This window comes from Notothenia rossii (assembly GCF_949606895.1).
Source record: "Notothenia rossii genome assembly, chromosome: 3".
Taxonomy (NCBI): Eukaryota; Metazoa; Chordata; class Actinopteri; order Perciformes; family Nototheniidae; genus Notothenia; species Notothenia rossii.
The window spans coordinates 71,815,956-71,836,750 of record NC_136901.1 but is presented as its reverse complement, the minus strand read 5'-3'; the positions used below and the strand labels follow the sequence as shown (position 1 = coordinate 71,836,750).

The 20,795-nt window shown below is 40.3% G+C and overlaps 1 protein-coding gene and 1 long non-coding RNA gene across 7 annotated transcripts in view; both read right to left on the bottom strand.

The window, feature by feature from the left end:
* LOC307032059 (uncharacterized protein) overlaps positions 1–13,874 on the bottom strand; it is a 40,999-nt gene extending 27,125 nt beyond the window's left edge. For 2 of the 6 annotated variants that reach the window (XR_013806144.1, XR_013806145.1), the window contains exons 1-2: positions 13,457–13,874; positions 12,517–12,558 (exon numbers count right to left, since the gene is read on the bottom strand). Coding sequence is in view for 2 of the 6 variants with exons in the window: in XM_079669767.1 (XP_079525893.1) it covers positions 548–681; positions 2,632–2,717; positions 12,517–12,558; positions 13,457–13,572 (378 nt within the window). In the remaining 4 variants the exon portion in view is untranslated. Of the gene's footprint in view, positions 1–547; positions 682–2,631; positions 2,718–12,516; positions 12,559–13,456 lie in introns of all 6 variants that reach the window. The other 4 variants (XR_013806146.1, XR_013806147.1, XM_079669767.1 and 1 more) reach the window with 3 other exon arrangements.
* Positions 10,657–12,500, bottom strand: LOC307032060. The gene is made up of 2 exons (XR_013806150.1): positions 11,944–12,500; positions 10,657–11,880 (listed from the first exon to the last, which is right to left on the bottom strand). It is a non-coding gene; the product is annotated as an uncharacterized lncRNA (long non-coding RNA).
* Positions 13,875–20,795: the final 6,921 nt, after the last annotated feature.

The window sequence follows — 20,795 nt, the reverse complement described above, 5'->3', positions numbered from 1 at the left end:
AAACATAAATCTAACCTGGGCTATGAACTAAACTTGAAACAATAATATGAACCTGATTAACATGACATGAATAATTTAGCAGACATGACGGGATGTTACAAGAATATTCTTGTATGTTTAACACAGACAGAGATGAATGTGAGTTAACCTCAAGTTCCCCCTAGTAACTTTCTTGATTGGTCAACAAGGAAATGAAAATGCTAACTATACAATATACCTGATTGCTCCATGGTCAATTAAGGCTTAGGGGGAAGCAGATGAAATCAATGGTGTTCTTGCAGAGGATTTAATGGAGAATTAAAACATGTTAGGAAATGTCCGACATCTCCCAGCTTTACAAACTTTAGGGCTTGTGTGGGAGTCTGTGTGTAAATAAAAGAGGGCAGTAATAAGCTCCCTAGTCCTGATAATTGCAGTCAATTTAGCTATGAGTAGATGTGAGGGTGAATGGAGCTGGTGTTATCTACATGGGCCCAGCCTGTGATAGTAACGCACGGTCCCAGGGTCCTGGGAGACTAATAACACAGTAGGATTACTGAGAGCTCACTCTGCTTGCACCAAGGACATTGCCAATAACAACTTTATCAGCCTCCTCCATGCGCCTTGGGTTCTGGCATTTGTAACTGCTGGAAATTAAGAATCGCTTTGTTTTGTCTCCAAGCTGGGGATTGTCGACTGTGGCTGTAATCAAGACAAAAAAAATATTCGTTCAAAAACCTTTTTGATAAAACCTTGGGCAATTTCATCATGTCACTGTCATTTTGCCACATCCCTATCAGTTGATTAATCAGGCAGAGTTGCGGAAGACAACCATTTGAGGTTTCGAAGGATTTTCTAAGAAGACTACGGCCGTCTTCGTGCTTGACAAGGATGTCAGACAACCTCATAACCTCTTAATGGGGGCTAAGGAAGAGCACACAGGCCTACTACACATTTTGATTTGCATATATTTGCAAAGCCATTTAAACCCCCATCATTTTATGCTTTGTGTCTATAAACATAACACATCAGTGGTGAGGTAGAGTGGTGGTTCAATCCCTAACCTCCTGCAGTCTACATGTCAAAGTGTCCTTGGGCCAGATACTGAAGGTCCATTGTATTTTAGCGTGTGATGTTTATTGTTCCTGATCAGCAGGTGGCACTTTGTATGGTACATGTAGCCTCTATCACTAGTGTATGAATGCGTGTGTGTGAATATGAAAATAATGTATGAAATCAATATTGAAATAACCCGTTAGTTGCAGCCCTATTGCCATCTAAGAAATGTAACACCCTGAAGATTACTTTCATCATGCTGTCATAACCCGCTAATATACCAATGTAGAAATGCATGGCTAGTGTCAAATGTCTAGTCTTATATCTACAATTCAGTTCAGAATCAAGCACACAGATAAATTAACATTTAACAATAGCATAACTAGAGCACTTCCTGCAAAATACATAACAAAATGATCTACTCTTGTTGCAAACAATCTCCATTTCCTGCATCTCATGATCCATATTGCCAAAGAACGAGTGCAATTCTCTTTCCTGCTCATAACTGAGTTTGCTGAACCAGATGTTTTTCCCCCTAATTTTGTGCCATTGTGCAACACTGCATGATAAGAAAAATGTTGCCCCCCTCCCCTGAAATGAGCCAGATGCTGCTGACATTGCTGCACTGCAGGGAGCACCTGACATTAACACAGTGTTCTTCAGGGATGTGTTTAATATGTATAGGAGCCCTTTTCTCTTTGAGCAGACGGGCCATCTTATCTCTTGAAGAGATGAATTCAAACACTGACCCCCATCCAGTAGCTAGCATGCACATGCCTTAAAGGGCCCATGTCATGCTTTTCCGGTTATTTCCCGTCCCCTTGTGTGTTATGAAGGTGTAGCGAGTAAAACTCTAACACAGAAAAGACCTGTCTATGCTGCCCCAAAACGCCTCGTTGGAGATTTCTCATTTTCCATCGTTTGCTTCCTGGGTTCTGTGATGTGTGAATACCCAAATCAACAACAAATGACCCAATTGGCCCAAATGGACCAATCCGGAGCACCTCACACACCACACATCCCTTGGTTAACTAACAGGGAGTCCCCATTGACTTGCATAGAGCTCCCTGAACGCTGGTAATAGACAAGTTGGGATGGCGGAGAAATGCTCTCCGCAGACCCATTCTCACAGCGTTATAAACCTTTTTTCTTACTCAATATCAAGCCACACTTATTGTTTTTACTTCGGCTGTGAGTGCTTGTGTGTGCTCAGGATGAGTTTCGCTGTGTTTCGCTGTATCGCCGACCCGGAAACCTGTCCTCTCCTCGCAGCAGCGAGCAGCAACGAGCCTCGCAACGTCCCGACCAATCAGAGCACACTGAGCTCACAGGGAGGGGGGGGGGGGGGGCAGGAGCTCCAACAAGCCGTTTAGGACAGAGAGTGAATACACATACTATACAGAGATGCTGTATGAGAAACCAATGTGAGTTTGGAAAATTGCACCATTTAAATCTATTCTAGTAGACCTCAACAATGGAATTATGATCAGTAGAAATGGCCATGACATGGGACCTTTAAGGTGATGGAGCAAAGCAGTGATGTTCAGAAAACCAGTCAGTTGGGTCTAAATGTGTTTAAATATGCTTGTCTCTCACCAGTCAATTGTTGGTGTACTGTAGAGCCTTTTTCCTCCCAGGCTAGCTGTACGACTTGATTGCTGCCGAGGGCTGATCTTCTCTGGCTAAGAGGTATCAAAAGGAATCTCAATGGACACGTTTCAGCCTGTAATAGCTGGTAATACACTGATTATTATTAAAAAGCCATCCACATATGGCACATTTCACAATATTCAACGATTAATAGTTGATTCTCTATTTATTTAAAGATTCTGCCGGTGTTTTTAACAAGGCTGAATTCATTGAGCCATACTATAGTCTGGCCTGTCAAACATATACATACAGTATATATAAAAAGCACAAACAAATAAAGCAGACTGAAAGGCATTTTACTAAAGCTGTTTTTGGTGGATTTATGTTACATTTACCTTTGAATTCCATAAAAAAAAAGAGCCATGTTGTAACCCACTTGTAATCTTAAAAAGGCAAACGCAGTAATAATCCATAACTCTGCATTTGTCGATGGGGTCACAAAATATGCAGTAAGATGTTAGAGCACAATTCATATAAATTAAACCCCTAAAAGTTTTCCTCGAAAGGCACCGAGCTAAGTCATACACATCTGCCATGAATGATTGTAAGACTGCACTAGAGGTGAGCTTAGCGTGTGGTTCAGCTTCCATGTCACTGACGGGATGAGTTCCTTTCAATTATAGTGACATAAACTGTCTGAAAGATGATAAGAACCTGAGCATATTTCTCTGAATAAAGTGTTGGAGGTTCACACTGTAATGTGTAAGCCATTCTTTGTCTCATACTGAACAGGCAGTGCAGTGAGAAACGTTTTTTGACATTTGATATGTGAACCAGTGTGCACCGATTTCATAGTAGTATATAAATAGCAGTAGATCAGAGGGCATAATGTAACAATTGAGATTGGGCATTTATGTGTTGTGAATATTGAATAAGGTGGGTACGGTGGTAAGGTGGGTTACACTGTAACCTTCCAACCTGCTCAATCATCAGCAATTAAAATCAGACAGCGTGTGGGTTCTGAGGAGCAGGTGAAGTTCAGTTTGAAAAGAGAACGGGGCTTAATGTCAAACGAAGAACAGCTGTGGTAAAGTCAAGAGCATTGTACATTATTCGTTACATAACTAACATAAAAGCGTTGCATGAAAGACACATTGTAAGATGGCGTGAGAAGAAGAACCACAGAATTGTTACTCTCGACTGGCTGGCCCAGTCTTAGTTAGAGCCGACGGGAGCCTGTATACTGGAGCTCGGTGGCTATTTCAGTGCTTGTTCCCATCGGGGATGGGTCTTAGCAACATGCCACAGGACATTATTTCATGCATCACTGAACTGCCTTGAATCTAATGCAGTCAGTTCTTGATTTATTTTGGCTGCTGCTGAATTTTTATAGAATATTGACTTTAATAAGACTTTGTTGTTCAATCCGTGTCGCCTCAAAGTACCTTATCACTGTAAACCTGTTGGCAAATATATATATTTTTAAAAGGGTTTACTAACTTACAATAAAGATTACGGTTATTCATTCAGTATCAAAAAAGGAACATGTACTAAAAGCACAGCACTGGAAACTTCTCCACTTACTGCGCAATGTGAAAGCAAAGAGGATGTGAATTAGCATTTTACACGTCCTTTTGTTTAACTGTGATTGTCATTATAAGTCCAGAACACAATGGACCTGTAAGAACAATGGTTTAGGCACAGTAGCTACACATTAAACTATGTTGAGACCTGTAATTTATGCTTGTAATTGTACGCTGTCTTTTCCAGTTCCGATTACTCCATGAGATTGCCGAATCTGGATGCTGATCTTTGGCCTTTGCAAAAACACCAAGATATTTTTATAGCACAGAATAATCAATGGTGTTGCAATTTGTAGATACAGTTATTTATTCTGTGAACTGCGTTCATTACGGTATTGTCACAATGTTATTATCTTGACAATACTCACTAGCTCTATGCTGATCCAGACAGAAAATCAATGTGTTCTGTCTGTGTGCACCATCAATGCAACCTTTTAATATGGTGGCAAAAATTAGAAATGTATTTCTTAAGTATAAGATGAAGACACATGTGTTGAGGAGGGTTTAATGGTTTTAGTTTACTTCACTAAAGCCAGCATCACTGAATATTGATGGGACCATAAGGAACTGTGACCAAATTCTGGTCATTTATGTGAATAATCTTCACTGGGAATTGTTTTTCACCCCCAACAGTTGCAGCTACAGACCGCAGGCTCAACTAATCCAGTTATCACGTATCAATAGTTTCAATCAATTTAGCCAATTAATCAAATGTTTTCCACACATAGACAGTTCCCTAAGAGAACAACTGTGTCAAATAGATGACAGCATGGAGCATGGAGAAACCGACCTTTCCCCTTTCCCGCTTCATTTTCTACCTGAAACAGTGTAACCTGATTTAACCAAAAAAAAGTCAGCTTTCTCCACTATGAGTATTATTAAACCAAGTAGGTTACCGTTCCAGAATGTAACTCCACCACAGCAAGCAATAACTTACGGCAGGACTGTCACATTCCTCTAACTAGGAAAGAAAATGGAATAGACGTCAAGAGAAATAATTAGAAACAAGTAGCATGCTCAAAGCCTTGTTTGGACTTTTGTTTTTATTCAGAAGATTGTGTTTGTGATTCTTCTCGTTTTATTTTACTTTAAGTGTAGGCCTTTTCAAATTCATGTTCGATTATAAATGAATAAATATGTAATTATGTTAAAATGATAGCACTTTGAAAAAACAGATTAAGAAAAATCAAGTGGAGATATTAATGAATCCACCTACTTGCAATTTATTTAGATAATGCTGTTTTAGAAATGATTGTTATAAAAACTATAGCAGGGTTTTGTCCAAACGGCATTTGCCCTCATAACAAAATACCGATTTCCCCCGTAACATTTTAAAGATATGCCAAAAAACTATATTTTCTGTTTGTCAAAAACTGTACAATTTCTCCAAATATATTAAAAGCTCCGACGTGGCGTTGTTGTTTACATCCACGGCGCCATCTTGTATACGGGCGTCATGTTCTTGCGAGAATTAATATATCTTATTTACAAGATAAGCACAATCATTCTATATTTTTCATAGAGAAACCCCTGTAATAGCATGATCATTTGTTAATTATAGTGTACTGGATGGCGACCGCACTGTTATAAATGTTAACACAGAAACCACAACTCCAACCTGACCCGATAAACCTTTCATCTTTTCAACACCGACTAACCTTTCCTCACAAGGCACTTTTTAACATGGCTGCTCCGTGAGAAATTAAACATCACTTGTGTATTTTTCTCTGTTTTCAGTAGCTACTAACTAATGCTGCTTTCTTGGAGAGGCTGGTTTAGCTTAAGGTAATGTAGTGGCACATTTCCACTGCAGCGGGGTAGCCCCGTTTAAGCGCCCTAAGCGTCCTCGCTCAGGCCTCGGGCTGCCTCGCTGGCAGTCCGAGGCCGTGGCGCATTTCCATTACAGTTTAGGACCTGGGGCAGCAACGCAGTGTAGGCGGGGCAGCAACGCAGTGTAGGCGGGGCATCTGTGCAGAGACATCCTGGAACGCTTTCACATTTCGAGTTGTTCCGTCGAGCTCCCGCTGGATTTTATCATCCCCAATGAGATGTAGGAACGTCGTCACCTCCTTGGTCGACCACGGTGTGCTTTTCTTTGACGTTGCCATTTTTGTAGCTCCTCCGTTTATAAAAATGCTGCAAGCTTGCTTCTAGATATATATATATATATATGCGACGCTAGTGATGATCTTGCGCGCGATCTTGTGACGATTCTCTCTGACCAATCAGCAGTCGAGAGTGTTGACGTCACTAGTTCGGCCCTGGCCCTGGCCTGATAGAACCACGATTTTATGGGGCCGGAAAAAGAGAGAAAAAGTACCCGCTAGCCGGTGCTACGCTATATGGAAAGGCCACCAAAAACTGGCCTGGCCGCTTGAGGACGATTAAGGACGCTTAAAAGGGGCTACCCGCTGCAGTGGAAATGCGCCATTACATTACTTGCATGTAAGTGGGTTTGTAACAAACACACAGTTAATTATCATCTACAAAGATACCACAAAAGGAGAAAGATAATCTTGGCAGCCTATTGTGATGCAACTATTGCCCTAACTGTGTTTTCTTTAAATGTTAATCATCGGGCCAACATAATTAGCCGCTGGTCCGGTGTAACACCCCGTGTCAAATGAAGAGCCGGACTTTCCACTGGAGAGTGATTGCACTTGAAAGTCTGGAAGATTAGCACACATAAGCATAGCCTCAGACAAAATTTCTCGGTTGGCAAACTTGATATTTGCTATGCAATTGCCTTGAAGGTTTTGAAGATTTAACAGTGAAAGTTGTGGCATTGTTGGCAAGAACATCTACAGAGACGTTTGTGTGAAACAACGCTCTTATGCCGTCTACTTATTTGAATTACTATGCGCTTACCAAGACTCAGGGAAACAGAGGCTTGATGAAGTTTAACATATTGATGACCTTGTTTTGTCATTTAATGGAGTGAAAACATTCAAATAATGACATTAAAATAAAATAAGACTCTACCCATTCACATGCTCGTCATTTGTTGCTCACCAAAGACATTGTTTCAGACCCTCTGGGTTTTAAATCTCTCTAGGGCTCTTCTTTTGTCATGATAAAAGGGAATTAGACTGTCAAACGGCAAAAGCCATTTACAGCGTCTCACTGTATTGATTTTTAAATTTTGTTTTGAGACTGTCTCCGAGTCATCTGGGATACATTTAACAAAGACTTGGTTATCCCCGCACAATACTTAACATTTCTCTCAGGGGAAATCAATGAGAGGTAGAAAATAATTAAATGTAGGAATTGTGCAATAACTATATTTGTGGGTAACCAAAGAGAAGGATGGTTAACTACAGAGGATTAAGTCATTCATCTGTTATATATTCTGAGACGCATTCATAGTCAGTTGACTAAGTAGTGCAGAATCTCGTGACCTGGGTCCAAAGAGCCGACTGGCATAAATATTAATAAAAGATGCAGGCACTTCCGGAGGCTGACGGAGTTAAAAGGCAGGACAGGCCAGCCAAAGAGAAGTGGACAGATATGCGGATGAATAGACATGTGACACACACAACACTGTGTGTCCAACAAGATAAAAAGCACTTCAATTAGCGCAGGAAATATTGATTACTTAGCTTTTCTTCATGTTCTCATTGGGACACGCTGAGCACCAAGGAGATATAGGGAAGATGGGTCGAGTATCTCCTATGGCATCTTAATTTCTTTATATCAATTTGTAATTAGTACACAGAATCCTTGTTGGATTAAACCTGATTCCTTAACTGCAATTAGAATAATTCACTTTGTTGCTTAGAAACGGTTTTGAAAATGCTTTTGATTGGTCACAGCCTTGGAGATGATCACTAAATTGTATGATTTACATTTGTGAAAAAGCATTCTATGTAGTGTACTGTACACTTCTGCCAACATTTCGCTTTGTATGCTTTTTCCGTGACTATTTTAGCAACACAATTATTAATGTGACAGCGGCGTTTACATGTGTCAGCATAAATTATTGACATTTGCGCGCACTCGGCTATAAATAGTGTTGTGGGAGAAGGTTTGTGCCTTCATCCTCTGACAGCCTTTCCATCGCTGTCACTGGCCACTCTGAGTTTATACAGTACAATAGTAAATGGCATGCGGACAAGGAAGTGCTTCTCTCTCACCATTTGTCTGTGAGGCAGGTCGATCAGTGTTCTGTCCTTGTTACTCTCATCAACATATTACAGTACTAAACAAAACCTCATTGTGCTTCTAAATACTCTAATCAAAATATAGTATTAAAACATGTATCCATTAGTCGATTAACTGGGAATTAAAAATGTTTACTAATCAATTAAGCGTACTGTCTCAAGCAGAAAAAGCATTTTTTCACATTAGTCCATTTTAAGTCAATTATCACAGAAATATCACACCACCATTATATGACACTTTAATGTTCGGTCCTTCACAGTTTATGTTAGGTCACAATTCAGTATCCAAATCGGAGGAACAGACAAAAGTCTAGCATTGGTCTAGCTCAGGGGTGCCCAACGATTCCCAGTCGATCGCGAGATGTGTCTAAAAATAGAACAACAATATTCTGTTTTGTCGTTAATGTATATAACATAATCTTCCTGTGCCAGAATAATGCACTTGAACGCATCAAAGCTTTGAGATTGGCATGACCATACATATAAACACTAGATGGCTCAAGGGGGAGTCACCAGCGTAGCTCACCGGCGGCCATCTTGCCACAGCCAACTACTGAAAATTGGTTGAAAATGTAGCAATCTACGGTTATTTCAATAGTGCACCATAGACATAATGTTATGAATGAGCAAGCTGCCTGTGGCAAGATGGCCGCCATGTGGCAACGTCGGTCTCCATTGGCCAGCAGCGCGGGTGAGTCATCTAGTGTTTATATCTATGGGCGTGACCCCATGTGTCGGGGCGTGGCTGGTGGGCAGTGGGCACTAGTTCGCTGACGTTGTCCGTGTCAACAGGAGTGACAGTCCGTACATACTCAAGACCAGGGGCGCAGCTGCCCTGTGTCAGGGGGGTATGCAGCAACAATTTTGGCACCCCCCCCAAAAAAAATTTTTTTATATATATATTATATATATATATATATAGTAATAATAAATAAATAAGTCTGCTGGACATGGCCTTTAAATAATAAGGGTTTATTTTAAAGCATATCAGCCACTGTAGGTCTACCATCATTAAATAATAAACAAATTTACACATTTACAATCATTATAATCAATGCAACATAAAACATTAAAACATTAAAATGCAAAAGTAAGCTTACAAAGATCCATTAGAACACACTCTGTTAACAACAACCACAGATGTAAATCACTTTATAGCTAACTCTGGTACCTGAACTGTCTTGTACACGGCCCCTGACAAATAAGCTAATAAATAATTTTTTTTTAAAAATGATGTAGCTTATGTAACAATGTTGCTACCTGAGATTGTAGTAGAGCACTCTTTAGTTGCTACTAAATCGTAACATGGCGTGCCTTTGCACTTGCCCATTTATCTAGTATTGCATCGAATGAAACAGTTCGTGCCACACTGTTTTCAATTGAAATGACTGCTAATTGGGTTAAGCGATCATTGCTCATGTTGGAACGAAGGTATGTTTTAATCAGCTTTAGCTTGCTGAATGATCTCTCGGCAGAGGCAACTGTCATAGGCATTGTCAGGAAAACTCTCAGGGCTACTGTCAGATTTGGGAAAACCAAATCAAGGTTCTCCTGTAGGAGGACATTTAGTTTATCCAGAGCCTTTTCATGCCCCCTAAGTAGACGGCTTGCTGGGTAAATTTCCTGAATGATATCCCTTGAAACATCATCGGTAGCCAGTGCATATCTTGTCACTGATTCCTCCAACTCAGCTTTTGTCATGTGTTCCATTTTGTAAATGAACTTAAACTTTTCGGACACAAGCTGAAGATTGCAAAATCTGTCAGACAACTCCTGAATTACAGTGTCAACAATAACATTAAAAACCATGCACCTAAAATGGGTCTCAGGTTCCTGTTCAAAATGGCCAGTGCTTGAATCATCTCCATGAAATCTCTTTTGCTTTCTGCAACGTCTTTCCTTAAAGTCAGGGGAAGCATCCATCTCAATGGCTAGTCTGCGTGCAATGTCAAGGGATTTCTGAAACCCCTCCTCTCTATACTTACAGAAGAATTCTTTCAGAGAATCGATCATCCTTATGGCAGTGTCCATCGAAATGTTCACTGCTTGCATTGCCTTGCTAACAAACGTGATCTCTGACAATAGATCATACCAAATCAAGAGGCACATCAGAAACTCCATGGTAACAATCTCGCCAGAGAGCGACTTTGCCTCTGAGACTGTTTTGCCGTCTTTTTCCACTTCCTCAAGCTTTTCCAAAGCGTCAAGAATCCCCCCTAACTGGAAACGCACAGCATTGACAGAGTCTATTTTCGCCTCCCACCTGGTTTCACTGAGAGGCTTTAGAGTAATGTCCACAAACTCTTTGAGGATATCCCACCTCTTCACCGAAGCTGAAAAAATGGTGTACAGTCTCTGGATAGTGCCAAAAAAGGTAAGACACACTCTGTTTGATGATGCAGCATCACATAGGAGAAGGTTGAGACTGTGGCTACAGCAGGGGATAAATAGTGCCTCTGGACACTTCTGCTGCACCAAGGCTTGAACACCTTTGTGTATACCTCTCATATTCGAGCCATTGTCATAACTCTGTCCCCTACAATTCTTCAACTCCAACCCCAGGCTATCCAGCACCCCAGTCAGTGTTTCTGTGAGACCTTTACCAGTTGTGTCCTTCACAACTATGAAGCCAACAAAAGACTCATTGATGGTGGCTTTCTTTTTGTCGTCCGTATGAACATACCGGATTATGACTGAGGCCTGCTCCTGCTTTGAAATGTCAGGAGTGCAATCCAACTCCACAGCAAAGTACTTGGAGGCTTTGACCTGGGCACAAATTTTACCAAGTACACAGTCTGCAATTGAATCTAAAAATTCATTCTGAGTGCACCAGGAAAGATGTCCTGTGGTTTTTTTAGCCGCTACCTTTCTAAGATGCTCTGCTAGTGTGACATCATATCGTGCTATGACCTCAAGGACACCCAGAAAATTTCCATTTTTAGGATCTCCTAATGTAGCATTCTTCCCCCTCAGTGGCAAGTTCCTTTCTGCGAGAAAGAGTATGCAATCGATCACTCTCGTTAACACGCTTCTCCAGTGTGCCTTTTCAGCTTCTATGGCTTTTTGCAAGGTACTGTCAATTGTCTTACCAAGGCGTAAGCGAGATGTTAATTCTTTCCACAAAAGATACGCGTTGATGTGTAAACCACTGGTTTCATGGTGCTGCAGCGTTTTTGAAAGACTCTGCCAGTTATTATATCCCACCACAAAGCGTGTGTCAACAACGCTAGCTCCACCGAAAAGTTTACACGCAAAACAATACACCTTATTCGTACTTTTAGAATACAGTAACCAATCTCGTGCAACTTTCTCTCCATTTGACATTGTGCGAAAACAATACGCTTTCGAAAAACACCTTCTAGACTTCTCTGATCTTGGATATGGCCCATCAGGACATTTGTGTGGGCCATTTTCAACAACACACTGCCTAAATGAGTCCCCAATCTGATGTGGTGGTGGCCAGTCTGATGGATCTTCTGAGTAAGGCCTTGACTCAGCCCTCTCCTCTTCACCTCTCTGTTCCACAACCTCATCTTCACCTCTCTGTTCGACATTCTCTTCCACCTCATCTTCACCTCTCTGTTCCACATTCTCTTCCACCTCATCTTCACCTCTCTGTTCCACATTCTCTTCCACCTCATCTTCACCTCTCGGTTCGACATTCTCTTCCACCTCATCTTCACCTCTCTGTTCCACATTCTCTTCCACCTCATCTTCACCTCTCGGTTCGACATTCTCTTCCACCTCATCGTCACCTCTCGGTTCGACAATCTCCTCAAATTCCACCTCTGTGGTGAGTGGCTCTCCATCTCTGTCTGCACTATTATCCCCAAAAAGGACACAGTGAATAGGTTGGTCAACAGAACTTCAAACCATACTGGACATTGAGTTTTGTGTGGTCAAACTAATAGAACTCCTACTACCTGACATCATCACTGGTCTCATCTCTACTTGATGCCATCGCCGACCTCATGTCTGTCTCATTCACTCCTTGCCTGTGTTCTTTTCCACTAAGATATATTGGCAAACAAACATTATGAAATAGATTTTCCATATTAGTTTTTCCTTATTAATAATATTAAAATAATATTAAGAAATGAATCTGTTGGTATCAAGACCCCTACACTTACACCTAATGTTAGACCTACCTGTTGCCTTCCCCTGTCTTTCCTGAGCAACCATCCTCACACCTGAATAAAATGAATTCACTGTTAAAGCAGCTGTCTAAATTAAATTATTATATCAGCCCAGTGATAAGGCAACTTAATAATAAAAAAAACAACACTATTATGCCGTGTAAGGTTGTGCTGCTGTTGAAAGTACATTCACATTTTGGATTTTAAAAGAACAAATAAAAAACACTATTATGCCGTGTAAGGTTGTGCTGCTGTTGAAAGTACATTCACATTTTGAATTTTAAAAGAACAAATACGGAGAGCTACTTAGCACAGACCTGTAAAGAGATGTGACCCTGTAATAACAGCTTCTGTGTCACCAAACAGATGTATAGCCTGTATGTCTGACAGCACAGCTAACATAGACAGCTAATGGCAGCACAACATATTTAAATGATTCCATGGTTAGCTATGTTTTCCAGCTTCTTGACATTTATTGTGCATGCTACCTTATATTTACCAGTTGTTATTTTACCTTAATACAATTTGGACGTGACATGCATGGGGTTTAACCAAAATCTAAATGTAGCTATCAGAAACATCGGTTTGCATTAAAGCTAGCCGTAAACCACACTTCAGCTGCTAGTGTTAGCAAACACTAGCCAATCTGAGAACAGTCTGTTAACATGAACTGACATTTGCAAGCCTCTTATTTGGTAGCAAATGTGTGCATGATTCCATGATAAACCAGAGTTATTGCATTAGTTATGTTTTCCAGATTCTTGTCATTTATTGTACATGCTACCTCATACTTTCCATGTCAGCGCTGGCGCAGCAACATTGGTTTGCATATTCTAAGCTAGCCATAAACCCACCCACCTTTGGCTGCTACATGCCCAGTGTTAGCATACGCTAGCCAGTCAATATTTCCAAGCACAGACAGACGTCACACTTTAAATCATCCTATTCCTACCTGTTGCCTTTCAACATCCACTTATTTAGCTGTTGTCGCATCCCTTGACACGCCGTCTCCTTTTCCCTCTTTCTTTTTCTATTTTCTGCCCCCGACCGCTTTTTTGGTTTATCCATGATTTCTTTTTGACGTTAACTCACAACGAGCGCCTGCTCCTCAGTGTTCACGGCGTCCCTGCTCGTGCTCCCTCCTCTATGTCAAAATTCTATGATGGAATCTTATGAGATAGGGCGCCCTTCTCTAGCATATTACTCCTCTAAAATGTTTTAAAACCTTAAGGAAATGCAGAAACTATTTAGAAACATAAAGAAAATACCATTTTATTTTTATTTAATTTAATTTTTTTTTTTTACCATCGCTTGTTGGGCGCCCCCACTGGTGTGGCGCCCCTATGCGTCGCATATAGTGCATACCCACTTTTTGCGCCACTGCTCAAGACCGCAATTATGGCAGAAGCTAAAAAGCCCTAAATATATCATTTTCACTCCGAGTGGGAGGATGATCATTTTTGTATCTATTCCAATTCAAAGTCCATCTGTCTCATCTGCAATGCGAGTGTGGCTTTATCGAAGAAGGGTAATTTAGGAGCGGCATTTCAAAACAGTGCACAAACGCTACGAGACAGAATTCTCTCCTAATTCTGACCTAAGCTCCCAGAAGGTGAGGGACCTGAAAGGACAGCTAAATGCACAGCAGTCCATTTTAACCAGGCCCAACAACAAGAGCAAGGCTACTACCATAGCGTCTTATCGTGTCAGTCACGTTCTTGCGAAACACATGAAGTCTGTCTTCAAAGACGGCGAAGTTGTGAAAGAAGCATTCCTGGAGGCTGCCGACGCGCTTTTTGGGGACAGTAAAAATAACAGTAGCATTTCAACAGGTTTTTGATAGAATAAAAACTCAAGTTAGATACCGTTATTAATCAGCTGTAAGTTTTAGTTTGTTTGAACTTATTCATTATAAGTATTGTACAAAATGGTATAAGAATGCAAACATTAAGATCTGTTCTGTTTAAATTGATTATAGTCTATTATCAATTCAGGTTAAGAAACTAGTGTTGCTTGCATACTATTTTAAAAAGGCATTTTTTTTATACTCTACTAAAATGCAACAAAAAAAGGGTTTGATTCTTTGAATTTTGTCTTTTTTATTGCACTTTGGCAGCAGATTCCTGTGTAGCTTCAGATCTGAGTTGTCTTATTAGTAAACCTAATTTATTCTTTTGTAGCAACACTATTTTTATATATTGGCAATGAAAGGGTTCAGAGTCTTTTCTTTTTTTCCTGGGTCATATGTGGCAGCACTGTTCAATGTTTCTTGAAAACATTACCCACTGTAGTATGTGGCGTGTGAATAAACTCCAACTCTGTATCAACAACACTTTTGTGTAACTTCAGTTAAATACTTGTATGTGTGTAGATTAGAAAGAGGTAAGATAAAGGATCTGCAGTATTTTATGAAGTATTAATCGTACAAAGGTCAGTTTTATAGAAGTAGAAGTGTGTATTTACCCGGTAGTAGGCTGTCAGTAATGGCTACGCCTCTCTATTTGGGCTGGTAGATCTCGGCAGACTGGCAACTTTAAAAGTAGCTCTCGGTTCAAAATAGGTTGGGCACCCCTGGTCTAACTCTATGTTGCATTTCAAGATTACTTACAATAGAAAATGTAGAGAATGTAAGGTATCCAAAAAAACATTTTGTACCTTTGCAAACTATTTCCATGAAAAAAAAGAAAATGTTGAATTTAAAAGTTAAAGTGCAGTCACCACCAGTAGTGTCACAATTATGGTAGCATGCTTATAGACATGTCGTAAACTCAGAGTTCATGTAAAACCTTTCCTCCTTCAGCGGATCACAACAGCCTTTAGTGTCAAAGTGCACAGCGAAGGTCAAACATGAAAGTGAAGAAGCAACTAGCAAAACATTTACAAGTCAGTGTTTCCCCTAGGATGGAGTCATAGCAGCGGTGCTAAGGCACGTGGGCCCAGCATAATGTGGGAGCGGAGCGCGTGGAATTTTTTTGTGTGTGCACGTGCGAAGTGCGCCCCTCCAATTTGTTTCTATGTGTCTGCCAGCACAAGAAAGGCTCTTGAGGCCTGGTACCAGGGCCGGTTCTAGCCAAATTTGCTGCCCTAGACAAGATTTTAGGCGAGATTTTATATATGAAGAATAAAGGTAATATACGTCAAAATGGCTTCAAATGTATTCAGTATTGCATGAACATGTTTTAATTGGGGGGTGGACGTCACATCCTCTAGGGGGGGAAATATGGAAATATGTGTTTACATAATTTGTAAACACATTTGTTACCTCACTGAGCCTCTCAGTATGACAGGAGAGCTCTCCTCCACCCTGGTTGTAGAAACATCTACTTCTTATAACCGTTAGCGCAGCTAGCACAGCGCCGGTACCGGTGCACCCTCTCTCTCTTGCTCCCACGCTCGCACTTTGGCTGTGAGCTGCGGGGCGCCTGATAAGCCAACATCCCCCACTTTCATCACTTACAGCGCCCATCGTACAGGGCAAATGAAAAGTGTAACCGGGGTGAAAAGGGTGTTACATTTACTTAATTATGAATGTTGTTACATCAAGGCCAAAAATTAGGATGAGCGCCAATGGTCAAAAATGTTTTTTCCCCTCCCAGAGCTACCAGCACAGCGCCCCCCAGATCTGCCACCCCAGGCGACCACCTATGTGCCAAAAATCGGCCCTGCCAGTACATACAGTGGCAATGTATCAAGATTTAGCAAAAATACACCTTTATTGTAACACAAATACTAAAAATCCACATACTGTAACAAACAATACAAAATTAATAAGGGTCGCCACTTATTATTATTTTAATTAAAAAGAAATTGGGTACCTTTTTTTGGGTACCTGGCTCGCTGCGCCGCCGCTATTTGTATATAGGGGAATCACTGCTGGGTGACGAGAGACATCTGATCGGTCAATGACAAAGCGATTAGATGATAACAAATGTTTTTAAAGATTGCCCTTAACTTTTTATTCCTGACTGTTGCATCCAAGGAAAAGGAGATTCTAATTGATGGTGCTTTCTTTCCTTATCTTCTCCCATCCCCCCTGACCCTTTCTGTCTTACTCTTATTATAATGATAAAATAATTTACTCGTCTCCTCCTTGCTTGTTCACTCAGTACTTTTTCCATTCCTCTACTTTGGCCTCCTACTTCTCCCTTGTGTAAGCTTGTTGAGGGAAGTCAGTGAAAGCCTGGGGATCTCAGGAAATCCAAACAGATTAAGGACCTCAGAGAACTCAACTTTATATTCTCTCGAAGGGGATAAATGTCGGCCTTGGTTCTAGCTGGGACAATGATGTACATTACAAAGGGGCATTTCATCCTAGACCTATTCATCCACCAAGATCTATTCGTAACGATGACCATATTTCAGATATTTATCACAACTACTTTTGCTTTTCAACACGGATTACACCTGGCACAGGCTTTCCTCCAAAAATTGTTAACAAGCACTATCATTTTTCCCTCGACTACAATTACGGGTCTACTGGTGATGATTGATGCTAGATCAGTGGCCGCAGTGACAGGCTTTGCTGAGGAGCTGCATGTTGTAATGGTTAACCATTGCTCAGTGTCCGCATGAATGAGAGAGCATGCCATTAGCACCACAGGCTGCTCCATGTTGGTGTCTTCAATAATGGGCCAATCAATGGCTCAGGACTCCGGCAGAAAAACAAGGAATTGTTAGCATTAATGATATCCATCCAAGGCTCTTGGAAAATAAGTGGGCTGTATGTTTTTGGCCTGTAAATATAATAAACCCTTGAGTGCACATATATGCTATTCAAGAGAAAATAAGTGTTTTTATAGTATTATAGGAGAAACTCTGCATTGCGACATTAATGTTTGTGAACAACAGCGCTGCCTTCGATTGAGAGTCCATAGCAGAAGCAGAAATACAAAAGTGTGCTCTTTTCCCATTAGGAAGAGAAAGGGTTTTAGAGGATAGGCGTTTGAAACTCTCCACATCCAAGAACAGATTCCAATTATAGATCAGGGCTGTGCCCGTATTCTTTCCTTCAGATCATACTCTGGAGTGCATGCATTTTTTCCCTCAGCAAAACAAACACATTCACATTTTAAACTGCTCGCGGTGAGGAAAGCAGCAGAGAGAGAGAGCAAGAGAGAAGGACTATTTGAAATCATGTCAGTGTGTTCTAGTTGGAAGATAGTTTTACCCAGAGCTTTCCAGCATAGGAGAAAGAGGCCCGCTGCGAAGATGCAGCTTCAAAGTGAATAACTGTGTGAAACTACCATCTGTTTGCTCCGACGTATGAAATCTGTGCTTTAAAGAAGGCTTATTTTAAGAGCAGGAAGTTGTAGGCTTTGATGTCGATAACATGCTTATAATGCTTTACAAATCTTGAGTAAATGTAAATATTTTGGGTAAGTGCTTCACTGCAAAGTGACAGAAAATACCAGAAAACACACTTTACTTTTATTATAATTATTTTTATAATTATTATCCTCCATCGAGCCATTATTAAAAATCCACAGGCAACCATTGTACTTATTATTGTTTATGAGGGAGCTTATTTAATTTAAAATATAGTGCATGCTGTTGCACGTCTCTGGTGCACTGAATGAATTAGTTCTCACTGGAAGATCCCTCTTGTCTCCTCTTAATTGAACAATCAGTTTGTAAACATAGCAGATCTGTCTCGTGTCCCACTGGTCAGACTGGACACCAAATATCATTGCCAGTCCATTTACCCAGGAGACAAAAACATCTCAAAATTAATCTATGTGTAAGTAGAGCTGCAACTAGGCTAATGATAATGTCAGATAGAGTATTATGATTAACTGATTCATCGCTACATCTATCAAATGTGAGTAAACAGGGAATCATAACCATCACAAATGCTTAAATCTGGGGATGTCCTTGCACTTTTTCAGTGATGAGATATTCATTTCACAATAATGCAAAGCAGAGACAATAAGCTAATCCTCCAGGAAGCAAGCATATTTTTTAAAAATTGTACTTGACACAATATCAGAAATGTTGGTAAATGGAAACACATTTTATGTCAGGTCTCCAGACAGGCCTAGAGTTTGTTGAGCTAAAAGCAACCACAGGGTATCAAGACCAAACCACAACCAGCTACTGAATACACATGGATATGAAGCAACAACACATAAAGCAGGACGGATATCTTATGCGTGTCCACCAAAAGCACCACTGGCTTGTTACAGCTCATCAATACCATGAAGAGCGACATTATATTGTCAGCTAATGAAAGCAGATTGGGCAATTTACAGTGCTAACGTGTAGCCAGATGTATAAAGATAAAGACACTAACCATTAAAGTAGATGAGTGGTGTCGACTGTCAATGCTGAACCACATCAGGATAACATCCTTCCACTTGCAAATGTGTTTTGGTCCTTAAAGGTCTGCTGCATTTCAGGGCCTTTTCCCTGAATGGAATATCCAATGTCAAAATGTGAACGTGTCCTTCATTAAAACGCAGCATATCGGCGTGCATTTCAACGAGTCTTGATGACAATGTCAATGCTCTGCTCTCACAAATACCTGTCTTTTATATAAGTGGGTCGTTTGCAAATACACACTGTTTGCAGTCAGTGTGAGAAATGGGCCCTGCAGAAGGATGGCGGTGACGCACCTGACCAACTAAATGTAACCGCACGGTAACGTCACTTCCTGTAACAAATAAACACCTGAGAAAACAAAACCAACAATCTGAGGTTCCGCTTAGGCACCCCATCCCTGATATTTTAGCATAATATATTTGAGTTACATTATGTTTCCACTTTATGATTTCTGAAAAGTTCCTTTATTAATTTGCTTGTGTCAAGAATGTTCACTTTATTTGTTAACCTGATTACTTATTGTAGGCATCACATCATGGAGTGATTGTGGGTGACTTAACGTGCGAATAAGAGATTGCAGTGTAGCACACATAGAAAATAAAGTGTTTCACAATATAATTATTTGTAATGAGATGTTGCTTGGAGTGCTTGTCCTGTGTAGGAAATTAGGAAACACATCAGAAATAATAATGTGTGCCTGGAGCAGCACTTGATTTGTGTAAGAGACAGATATAAAAATACAATGTTTGCTTGAAGCAGGACTTGTTCTGTGTAAGAAACTGACACAAAAATAACATTGTTTGCTTGGAACGGGACACAGTAACGTCTGAGTAAATTCTCTACTACTTACATGGCTTTATACTGAGGACACTTCAATTATCTAAATGTCAGGAGTGTTTTTACTTGGAAAATACATGTCAGAGTGTCTGCTATCACTTTGCATACATGTTTCAGAGAGCACCAGCGGGACCTTCCCACAGGGGACATGCCTGTGTGTATTACTTGATTACAAAGGTCTTAACAATTTAGCATTGCTTCAATCAATCCACTACACAAAATATGTCATAGGATTAAAAATCAGCAGTCAAGCAATTAATTCGGAAAATACTTAAAAGCAAGGATACCTAAGTAAAGCCCCATGAGACTTAACAGGCTTTGCCTGCAAAATATTTCATGAAGTGTCAAGCAAACAATATGACTAAATACAGCACTTTATTTCAAAGGGTAAGGACATGATCAAATAAAGTGCACAGTTTATCCCTCTAAATTAATAGGCATTAAATTGTGGATCTCCCCAGTGATGCAGCTCAGTGTCGCTGCAACACCTTAGCTCTGAATAATCTTTATTTTCTGTCAGCAGCCCTAGACTTCAGGCATTCATTGGCAATTCATGGCAAGTTGGCAACAATATGGAAAATGGCAAGATGGGACCACGACTACAAAATATATAATGTGGGAGTGGCAAGACGGTTTTATCTGTATCTGGCAAAGCATAATAAATATGAAGCTTCTGCTAAAGCACAACGTTTCTACAAGAAAGTTTCTCACAATAATACTCAATGTTGGCCTTGAATCGTCAAGGGTGAGTCAACCTCATAATAATATAGGATAGGAACAAGCTGTACAGTGCAACCTAACTAAAATGTGTTTGTAAATGCTCATAACTGCAACTGCAGTGGATGGCTTGCAATATCTATGTATATAATATAAAACAATTTCCCAAATTTGGATCAATAAAGTACCTTCTTATCTTATCTCTTATAGGCCACCTTGAAACCCTGAATGTAGGGCGATGAATTCTAAGAGGCTCAAATTATTATACATGCAATGTTTAATTTATAAAAATGGCAGATGGGTCATTCTACAGAAAAGGTGGACGTACTGTCACTTACTTTTGCACACCAAAATACATGACGTTGATCTAATACTCACATTCATTATATATGTTGAATAAATAGAGATTGTCTTTGCAA